At 38.7% G+C, this 10,633-nt stretch overlaps 2 protein-coding genes across 4 annotated transcripts; one reads left to right on the forward strand and one right to left on the reverse strand.

Annotated features, from left to right (window-relative positions):
* Positions 1-1,086: 1,086 nt before the first annotated feature.
* On the reverse strand, positions 1,087-3,130 carry LOC131015981 (exocyst complex component EXO70B1-like). Its single transcript, XM_057944511.1, has one exon. The coding sequence runs from the start codon at positions 2,947-2,949 to the stop codon at positions 1,246-1,248; it is 1,704 nt and encodes a 567-aa protein (XP_057800494.1). The 5' UTR covers positions 2,950-3,130; the 3' UTR covers positions 1,087-1,245.
* A 1,277-nt stretch (positions 3,131-4,407) lies between these two features.
* On the forward strand, positions 4,408-10,225 carry LOC131015984 (uncharacterized). Of its 3 annotated transcripts, none has more exons than XM_057944515.1 (8): positions 4,408-4,701; positions 6,281-6,430; positions 6,816-7,063; positions 7,893-8,012; positions 8,098-8,254; positions 8,836-8,972; positions 9,055-9,090; positions 9,266-10,225. In XM_057944515.1, exons 2-8 carry the CDS (start codon positions 6,355-6,357, stop codon positions 10,022-10,024), a joined length of 1,533 nt encoding a protein of 510 aa, XP_057800498.1. In that variant the 5' UTR covers positions 4,408-4,701; positions 6,281-6,354; the 3' UTR covers positions 10,025-10,225. The 3 variants fall into 3 exon arrangements, with proteins under 3 accessions (XP_057800498.1, XP_057800500.1, XP_057800499.1); XM_057944517.1 differs by having other exon boundaries at positions 4,435-4,701; positions 8,101-8,254; XM_057944516.1 differs by having other exon boundaries at positions 4,435-4,701; positions 6,287-6,430.
* The last annotated feature ends 408 nt before the right edge of the window (positions 10,226-10,633 follow it).

Below are 10,633 nucleotides of genomic sequence, written 5' to 3' on the forward strand. Positions count from 1 at the left end.
CAGTGCGATCTCCTATGTGTGAACAGTAAGGTCCCGGATTTAAACCCCACTGCTCCCCCTCCCAACTCCCCCAAGTAAAAGTGATAATTAAAGCATGTGTTGGTCTAGTGGTAGCTGGTTAATGCACAATGCCAGAAATTTTGGGTTCAAATGCATCAAATTTCTTTATTTATTTGTATAATTTATTTTTAATAAAATCAAGCGAGTTCTTCATTAGGTTTAATGAGTTTGAGCCAACTATTGCTACTTTTTTAAGAATCTACTACTGCTAATGTGTTTATATGTCATCCAGAATCTAATATTACTACTACTACTACTACTTTCTTTACTGCTAAACTCTAATTAGTAATTTTCGTCTGGAATATCTGCAATGCAATTGTTCACTATAATTCTCTAGATGCTGATTTCTTGTTTCTTGATTTTGTTGAGAGCTGAATTATTTTTTTATTCACAATTGTTTTTTAGGCGAAAAATAATTAAATAAAATATCGAAATGCATAATATCTAAAAATTAGGCAGAAACTAAGACTTCAAAATCATTATATTTTGAGAATCAAAAGTAAATTGAGTTACTGCATGAGCCGCTCTAATCGCATCACGACACACATAACAAAAATCAATAATTAAAGAAACCCTTAACAAACTTCAACTTGTTCCGCATATCATTTAGCAACGACTGAGACCCTCGGTGCTCATCATAAAACACATGCACTGGCAATAAAGAATTCGTATACACAAACACCGGCCCAAATCGCCATCAAAACAAAAGGCGATGCTCAGCATAATTGCATGAAGCTCGCCCATGAGAACCGTTGCCGTAAACCCAATTTTCCTGCTAAAAGCTGCCACCACTTCGCCCAGGTAGTTACGAAGAATACCTCTGACCCCCTTCTTCCATTATATTTTGGTGCTTTTCTATTACCGTCTAATTGTTATTTTTTTTTTTCTTTCGAGGAGTTGGGGAAAGGGAACAATGGGATTTGAATTCGGGATCTCATTGTTCACACCGGAGATTATAGTGCTTAGTGTGCCCTTGAGAAGTTGGCCAAAACATAAAAAAATCCAAGTAATTTTAAGGAACGAATATAGTTGCACGGAGCATTCTATTAAAGCTATACATAACAAAAATTTATACATTCATCCCTCATTACACCAAAACTTGTACTCCAATATTAATCCAAACCATAAACTATTAAAATATGAAATCAATATTCACTATCTAACTTGATCTTGTGCAGTGGATGGTCATAGCTTCCTCTTCCCCGACGTGGCCGGAGTGCCGCTAAAGAGGCCGTCGATGGCGGCCTCGACGTCGTCCGGCTGGTGCTTGATGTACTTCTCCGTCTGCCTCCCCGGCGAGAAAATCTGGCTGTACCTGGCCAGAAACGACCTGTAGGCCGGCACCACCATGTTGGATATCGACACTCTCAGCTCCGACTGCAGCTGCTCGTCGGAGATCACCCAACTCGTCTGCGTCTTGCGTATATCGTCGAACATGGCGTTGAAATTCTTGAAGCGTTCCTTGAGCAGCGGCTTCACATGCTTGTTGTTGCCGCTCAGCCCCTCCGGATTCAGGCAGCCCAGGAGTTTCCCCCACGTCTCGCGCTGGTACCCCTTGTGGTACTGCCGGAGGTCCGACGACATTTTCCGGTACCACGTCTCCGCTAGCAAGCTGTGGAGCCCCGCCGACTTCTTGATCTTCTTCAACATGTAACGCCCGTTGTTCATCATGAAAATGGAGCTCAACGATGGGTCCTTGTAGAATTTGGACTTGGCGTCGATGTTGGAGTCCAGCAAGTCCATCATCTTTAGGATCTGAGCCTGGAAAGGCGAGGCGGCGGCGACGTGACTGCTGGACTCCGCCGCCGCTTCGATCCTCTGGTGCTCCAGGTAGACTTGCTCGAGCGTGTCCTTGTACATTGCCGCGAATTCCAGGTAATTCATGATGTATGTAGTGAGCGGATGGACGGCGCCGCCGGGGACGGGGTTCTTGCCGTGATCGTTCCTGATGGAGTTCTCGAGCTCCGTGAGGATGGAGATCATGGCCTCGCCGAGATGGCTCCTGATCATGAGCGCCTCGTTCTTGAGCTCGGGCGCCACGCCCTGCGCGAGCAGCGCGCCGATGCCGGAGATGACCTCCCGGATGGTCTCGTAGACGGTGAGGTACTTGAAGAGCTTGTCGGGGGAGCGGCGCGTGAGGGCCACGGCCTCGGCGAATTTGAGGATGTGCTTGGTGATCCCGCAGGTGAGGCCGCGGAAGAGGGTCTCCGGAATGGCGGGGTGGGCCGGGAAGACGGAATCCAAGAGATTCCGCTCGGCCGGAAACTGGTCCTTGGCGAAGGTGGTGAATTTGAGAATCCACAATTCGATGTCCCGCTCCAGCGACTCCCATGGCTTCTTGTGGATGTCGTCGATGCTGAGCTTCTCCAATCCCAGCTGCAGGATGTGCTCCTCCAGCGCGTCTCTCCGCACCACGTAGTAGAGGTGGCAGCACTCGTCCTTGTGGCCTCCGGCGAGCATGGCCTTGGATATTCGGATGAGATCGGAGGTGATGTCGTCGTCGGCGGCGGTGTATTCCTCCAGCAGCACCTTCAGTTCCCCCTCCAAATACGACATGGCGCGCTGCACCACGCTGCCGGCGCGGTTGATCGTGTAGGCGTACTTGTAATCGGATGCCAACTTGGCCAGCGAATTCGACAGCGACGTCACGCGATCCACGGCGTCCAGGAACCACGCCGCGTCTTCCTCTCTCAGGCGCCTCCATTTCACGTGGCTCTCCATCGAATCGTAGCCGTCCATTTTCTCCTCCACCAGCATCAGGAATTTCTCCATGACGATGGGCGCGGCGTCGCCGCCCGACTCCAGCGACGAGATGTAGCGGTCGATTTCATTGGAGATTGTGGGGAGATCGGGCGTTTCTGGGGGTGGCTCCTCTTCTTTGTCGTCCATGGGCGTTGAACAAAGGTGTTAGAGAATTTGGGAGAATGAAGAGATGGAGAGAGTTTGGTGAAATGGTGGTTGTGGTAGTTAGTTGGAGATGCGTCTCGTGCTCGCCACCACTACGCATCATCCTCATGCTTTCAAATTCAAATGCACCTATGCATATCTTTATTTTTTTATTTAGCTTTTAAATACACCACTCACTCAAAAATGTTCTTCATTTTTTTTTATTTTTTCGTACCACTTTATTGGTAATTTTACTGATTGTAGTTTGTTACAAGGAATTATATTGATTATTTTTATTGAGATATAGGTTTTTGGACATTTTTGTTTTTGAAATGTAATATAAGTGGTAAGCGGGACAATGGGATTGACGTGAAATGGCAGTTTTTCTATATATGGAGTAAATTATGAATTTTTTTAATAAGTATTGTTTGCTATAAAAAGAGCTTATACAAAACGACAAAAGTGGTTTGTGCACTTTGAATAATAGTATTAAAAAATCTCAATATTTACCAATAAGACTTTCATTTTTCTAAAAATAATAATCTATATATTATATAAAAGAGCAGTATAACGGCTACTTTTTCCCACCAAAATTTCTCTCTCCTCAATTTTCTTTTTTTATTTTGATTCTTTTATAAAAATCGTCAACTTTGATTAATAAAAAGATATTCAACATGGATGTTAAATTAAAGATAATGAAAAGATCTTTAATTTGATATAAAAATTATAAAAAATAAATTTAAAACGAATAAGTTATTATCAATTAAAGTTACAATTTTTTTTTCTCTCTCATCTTTTATCTCTTCTTTCTCTTTTATAATTTATTTTAATTATCAATAAAAATCAATTAATTGGTAATTGAAAATACAAAATTGAAAATTTATATATTTTCAAATTCGTGTTTTTTATTGAAATTATATCGTGGATAATTTAAATTTTTTATTTAGATTTATATTTATATTTAAATTATAGTATATATTTAATATGCATATTTATTTATTTAAAATATCGTTCAGTTTCGATATTGATCGTGCATCGCAAGAGTGGGCGTGTGCTAGTTATAAAATATTTAATATGCATATCAAATTAAATATCACAATAAGAGCTTTAATATGATATATTTTTTGAAAATATTTGATTTAAAATGTAAAAATTAAATTTGTTTAAATATTAAAGTTTTATAAATTTCTCTCTCCTCTCTCATCTTTTTTGAATAAGTATATTTTTAATTCTTTTTAATTAGTATTTTATTTTAATTTTTTTTAACTTATTTTTTGTTTTTGTTTATCATAATATCAAATTTTATAATTGTGATTTTTTTTCAATATTAAATTCAAATACATTCAATTAAAATTAATTTTTTATTATATTTATAAGCATAATAATTGAATTAGTATTAATTTTATATAAATATAAAATTTAAAAACATTTTCCTGTGCAGGGATGCAAATGCTAGTAATAAATAAATAAATAAGAACCTTCACACGGTGGACACCTGCAGCAGAGTCATCCGAAGTCATACTTCTTTTTCCAGTACCGCTCGATATCAATCCTGAAATCCAATTTGTAATTGCAAACCCTAATTTCAATTCTTCACTTTCAAATTCCACTCAACGACGAAATCACCACTTCTGCAGACTAAATTCCGCCTTTTAACCCTAAGGATTGTCGAATCCTTGATTGAACATGAAAATTGAGAATGAAGTTTGAAGAAAATTCAATCTTTATCGCAAGGGGCTCGTGTTTCGTCTAAAGGTTTGTTTTTTTAAGTTATCTTTCCAATTTTCTACTCGTACCTTGTTTCTTTGGGTTTAATTACCATATTTTCTTCCGTTTCCTGTGTTTTTATCTCCTCCTTCAATTAACGACAAAGCTGTGCGTTATTTTTATGTGCGGATTTTCTGTTTTTGTTAATTATTTGAGACTTTTGAGTTCCTTTTGCTTAAGTGCTGCCGCCTTCAATTATGGCCGTTAATTTGAGTAAATTGGACAATTTTTCGGTAAAAATGCTGTTCACACCATTCCTCACTTTTCATCCAAAATTTACTACTATGCGAGTTATGATGGATGTTCCAATTTAGTCAATTAAGCCGAAAAGGGTTCCTATGGACATTGTACTGGTGATTAAAAAATTCAGTCTTGTACGAAAAAGTTAGGGGTCAGATGTATCCTTTTACATGTAGTGGATGACGTCGGCTCACCTTTGAAATCCCTGAAGAACAAAGTTTTTGTATCCAGATTATCTGAATGAACTTCTCTGTGCATGTGTTTTGAGCAATGAGACGAAATAAATCTTTGATGTCTACTTATTGTTGATGTACCTATAATTGAACTGGTTGTAATGTAGTGAAGTAGATCATATGAATGCATGTAATAATGATAAGATGTTTGAAGATTCACTAGTATCGTTGTAGACCTTTGAATGGTTAAATGACCGACATCTGCAGAATCCAGTGCTGTTTTTCTGTTGAAAATTTAGCTTTCTAGATTTTTAGAAAATTCTCTTTTAGTTCAGGAGGGATCATGTTCCTTACGTCATGCATTAACTTCCAAGTTCCAACTATTTCGCTTACTTAAGTGGGTCTTGCCAGTATTGCTCTAATTACTATTTTGGAATATTACAACAAACCATCTAAGTCAAAGTTATGTCTGCTATGTGAAAATCTAATTTGACATATGTTAGTTACGCAACCTGATGGTGATTGATGAATGTATATACACTTGTGTGCATGTGTGCGTGATTTGTCTTTGAGGAATGCTGATACCCTTACCTGCTTACTTGATGAAAAACTTATAGTGAATGAAGATGTTGGCCTAGTGGTAGGTGGTTAATGCCCAAGGCCTGTTTGAGTCCACCGTCGTGCGATCTTTAAATTTATTTATTTATTTAATTATGTAATTTATCAAAAAAAAAAAACTTATAGTGAATGATTTGGACTCATCTGTACGTAACTGGCTGAAATAACCCATATTGCTGTTACCCTGCATTTTAGATATGGATACTGCACTGGTGCATCAAGCAATGTGCTCAACGAATTATGGTTCATGCAGCGCTGTAGATATATAGTTTCATGCAGCAGTGTGCATCTATTTTTTCTTTTGATTCATTAACTTTTTGTATTTGTTGCGTTGATTTAAGGAGTGTATTATGGCATATTCTGAGATTGACTGATGCATAGCCTGTTTATATGTGAAGGAGCTTGGGCTGTAGGTTGTTGCATAGATTGTTTATGTTTCACCTTCTCTCTCTCTCTCTCTCTCTCTTTCGATGTTTGTGTGTGGGGTTGTCTTCAAGGTGATTATGTGGCTTACATGTTTTTTATTCCTTTCACAGTTGCAGTACCCGTTTCGCTTTGTGTAGTGGTCTGTTAGGGACTCAGTGGCCTGGCAGACTTTGAGCAGGACACCATGGGAAGCACTTTTAATCCTCAGATATTGGTTGACAAGCTGTCAAAGCTCAACAGCTCGCAGCAAAGCATTGAGAGTATCCTGCTATGAAATTACTAATTACTTCTGAATCTTCTGATAGCTTTTTATTAGCATTACAGTAGTTACAAGCTTTTATGTCTTTTTATCTATAGGAGTTCCCGTCCTGAGAATACCCATTGGTTCTGTCAGTTTACTTCTAAAATCGATACTCGTTGTTTATAGAATGTATTAATCTAATGCTCCCAAGGGTAAGGATATTCAATACATAGAATTTGGAATTTGGAAAAGATATTATTTACTGAAAGAAATGTTGGCTTCTGTTATTAGTCTAATACCAATACTAATCATGTCTGTTGAAACTACCTCTTAACATAAATTACCTAGTAATGGAGAATTATCATTGCAGATTTACTGCTAACTTTTTCCTTGACATTATTAAGCTCTGTCACACTGGTGCATTTTTCACATGAACAAAGCAAAACAAGTAGTAGAAACATGGGATAGACAGTTTCATTGTGCTCCTCGTGAGCAGCGCTTGGCTTTTCTATATCTTGCAAATGACATTCTCCAGAACAGCAGACGAAAGGGTGCAGAGTTTGTTGCAGAGTTTTGGAAGGTTCTACCAGATTCTCTTCGTGATGTAATTGAACATGGAGATGAATTTGCAAAGAGTGCTGCTTTACGCCTGGTATGTGTATCTTTTTTTCATTTTACACACCATATGGATCGGGAAGAGTAGATATCTTGTTTTGTGGATGCCATTTTCTGTTGATGAAATGATTGTGAATTATGAAGGCTTAACCATAGGATGTTAAATCTTTGAGAGATGAAGAATATCTGGTGAGGTATTTCATAAAAGTAAATGCATAATTTCTGTGAACTCAAATAAAAGTTTTAAAAGGACAACAGAAAACTCTGAATGTCATAAAGCTTCTCCATCTCATTTTCATTTTCCTGTTAACACTTTGAAATGCAAATGGTTCTATTCTTGTTTGTTGGTGTATCATGCATGTGATGTGCATTGATTCCATGAAAGAAAAATGATTTCAAGGCATTTTCCAAATTCTTTCCCTCTTTAATATTTACTTCCATATAATTCTCCAAATAATTTCATATTTAGTTCCATATTATTATTATGTTTTATAGGTTTCTTCACTTAAAATTTTAGTTATCACTTAAAAAAGATATTGTTAAACATTTCATCTCTTTTAAATGCTTTCGAACTCTCTGTGCTAATTCTCCTCCATGCCTCTTTCTCTCCCTCCTCCTTGCACTCTTTTCATGTATTTTTTATCTCTGCAACAACTGGAAAGTAAAAACAATTTTATGAAAATAGCCCGACATTCAGAAATTCTTATTTGCATGTCTTTTCATCATGTAGATGCAAACTGAGGGAGATATGTGATTAGAAAATTTCTCTTGTTGGTATTCATCTTCTCTATTACAACTAAGTTCTCAGAATTATTAAAACGATTTTGCTGAAAAGTCCAACTCTATTTGCTTTTTATTACCTGCAGATTAGTATCTGGGAGGAAAGAAAAGTATTTGGCTCAAGAGGCCAGATTCTTAAGGAAGAGTTTGGCAAAAGGCAATTGGACAATGGCAACAAGACTCGGAAGCTTACCGGACCTAAACCGGTACATTTTAAAATGGCAAATCCTTTTATGACCACATGATTTGTGTAATTTAATTTCCAATAATTGCTTGTTCTTTTGTATACAGCAGCCGGCTGGCGGAAATTCTTTGGAAAAACTAGTTTCTGGTTATGAAGCTGTCTCTATCAGTCAGTTGGATGAGGATGCCATTTTCAGCAAATGTAGAAATGCCATCAGCTTTGTTGAAAAAGTGGATAAAGATGCAGAAGGTGATTCTCGATTAGGTATGTATTTTTTGCATTCTCATGCACCATTATTTATCATATCTGATGAAACCTCGAACTTCTTCCATTGCTTTTAGGCTTGATAATAACTTACATGATACTGTAAATATAAGCAGTTTATCTTCTTCGTCTTATCTTGCATGTATCCGACCTTTCATAAGGCTTTTAGTATGTACTTATCAGCTTGCGGTTGATCTTATTTTTTAGAATGGACTATTTTTTTTTCTTTTCTGCACATTTTGCCGTTTAAAACTTATAAGATTTATTGTTCAATTACTAGTCCTGCATATTACCATGCCGTGACAAAGGCATAACTCAAACTACTTGGGGCTTCATGTTTTTTGTACGCCAATATTATTTGGATACTTAAATTGTACAGAGTTTACTTTTTATACTGCTCTAACTATGTTTTGAGGCTTGAAGCCTTGACCCTTGGTATATAAGTTACTTTGTCCATTTTGTTTACCAAATTTTTCTGAGGCAAGATTAAGCTACATCATTTTTACTTCAGAGGTCGAAATAATAATAATCTTGGTAAGGAGTTGACAATTGAGCCCGTCTCTGTGGAAAATATCGAGCAGGCCATGTCAAGGGTGGTATCAGTGATGAGCTCAAGGAGCAGCATGCTGTTCTGAGGGACTGCATCGAGCAACTCGCTATTGTTGAATCTGCTAGAGCAAACCTTGTATCTCTGTTACGGGAGGCTTTGCAGGAGCAGGTATATTGCTTGGAACAAGAATTCGTTGTATTGTTTTCATTTGTTCTTGCATTTACTTTGAACTATTCATATTGGTTAATAGGTCTATAAGCTGGACCAAGTCCGTGATCAACTGCAGGTATAAATTACTCGTTTATCATTACTGAACTGAGCATAGTAGATAATTTACTGAATACACTATTCCACTTTTTGGAGTGATAAGAAACTACCGGATTGTTTACCTTTACCGATTTCATTATGTGCACGTACAAGACTTATAGATAGTGTTGATCATACGGCCCTCGCATTCTCAGGCAGCACAGACGCGTTCAGAACAGGCAGGCAATATTTGCAAGCAGCTTCTTGGTGGCAACAATGGTAATAGACAGGTTCTCGTCGAGCAGAATAGAAATGTGATTCCAGCGTCTCAGATGCCGCAGAAATTGATACCTGCAGCTGGGGAGCAGACGACCTCCGTGACCTACACGCGGCAGGTGCCCTTCCCTGAAAATTCTAGCCACATTGAAGAAGATCCCAAATCCGCAGCAGCTGCAATGGCAGCAAAACTTGCAGCATCATCGTCTTCCGCCCAGATGCTGACTTTCGTGCTTTCATCTCTTGCATCAGAAGGAGTGATCGGAAACTCCATCAGCGAGCCCCCCGAGAAGAGGGCTAAGCTTGAGAACGTACACCCTTACGTTCCTCAAAATTCCCAGCCACCGGCTCCAGCCTTCGAGCAGATGCAGCCAAATCTGCCTGTCACCTCACAGGCAGATGAGCCCCCACCACCACCATCATCTCCACCTCCTCCACCGCCAATGCCACCGCCTATGCAATCTTACCCGGTGCCCCAATACATGCAAACTGCAATGCCAATGCTCGGTGGTCAGTACACCTACAGCCCGAGCCTGCAGCCACCACTACCCCCACCCGGTTACACTCCAGTCGGGCCTCCGGCAGCTGGAGTTTCTTCGTTTGCTCCTCCATCAAATGCTTATCAAAATTTTCCGCCTGAAGGTGGCTTCTACGGGCAGCCGTCGTCCTTACCGATGGCCCCGATGAGCCGTCAGTAGAATCACGGATACGGGGGTGTCTGTCTGGATATGGGCATGGTATTTAAGAAAACCTAGTTAAGCTTCGTTTCCATTATACAGTAGAAATGTGGAAAATGTCGGATTGGATATAGTGATTTGCACATTGTAGTTTAGGTGTTTGTAACTTTAATTTCTCCAAATTTATTGAACTTTTAACGGAGTTAGGGAAGTTTCTATTTAGAGTCTGCGTTACATTTTATCTGAATTAAAATCATATCCATATCTTACTGAGTTTGATTCGATCAATTTTTACTTAATCCTTGATGCAAACAAAACAACTTTTGTGAATTAAATTAAAGAACAAGAAATCCGACATTCCCTGATTGGTGGAGTTCACAATGTTAAGACAATCCACCGTTGTTTCAGTGATATTTCTCGGGATTCTGACAAAATCTTTATATTTTCTGAAACGAAGAATTCTTGTCTTCAAACGTGCAAAGGCTTCGCGCGTTATTGACAAAAACTTAGAAAAAGAAAAGAAAGCAAAAGGGTGTAAGAGCTAGTCATAGTGTCATCTATATAAATACTAGTATATGAAATGCATTTGGAATAGTTACTTTTTTTCTGTAAAATTTTTCTCTCCTCCTA

The sequence above is a fragment of the Salvia miltiorrhiza genome, chromosome 3, assembly GCF_028751815.1.
Source record: "Salvia miltiorrhiza cultivar Shanhuang (shh) chromosome 3, IMPLAD_Smil_shh, whole genome shotgun sequence".
NCBI classification, from domain to species: Eukaryota; Viridiplantae; Streptophyta; class Magnoliopsida; order Lamiales; family Lamiaceae; genus Salvia; species Salvia miltiorrhiza.

Coding starts and splice junctions, on each gene's coding strand:
- LOC131015981 (XM_057944511.1), bottom strand. CDS start 2,949: ATGGACGACAAAGAAGAGGAGCCACCCCCAGAAACGCCCGATCTCCCC.
- LOC131015984 (XM_057944515.1), top strand. CDS start 6,355: ATGGGAAGCACTTTTAATCCTCAGATATTGGTTGACAAGCTGTCAAAG. Junction 6,431..6,815: donor CTCGCAGCAAAGCATTGAGA/GTATCCTGCTAT, acceptor GACATTATTAAG/CTCTGTCACACTGGTGCATT. Junction 9,091..9,265: donor AAGTCCGTGATCAACTGCAG/GTATAAATTACT, acceptor TCGCATTCTCAG/GCAGCACAGACGCGTTCAGA.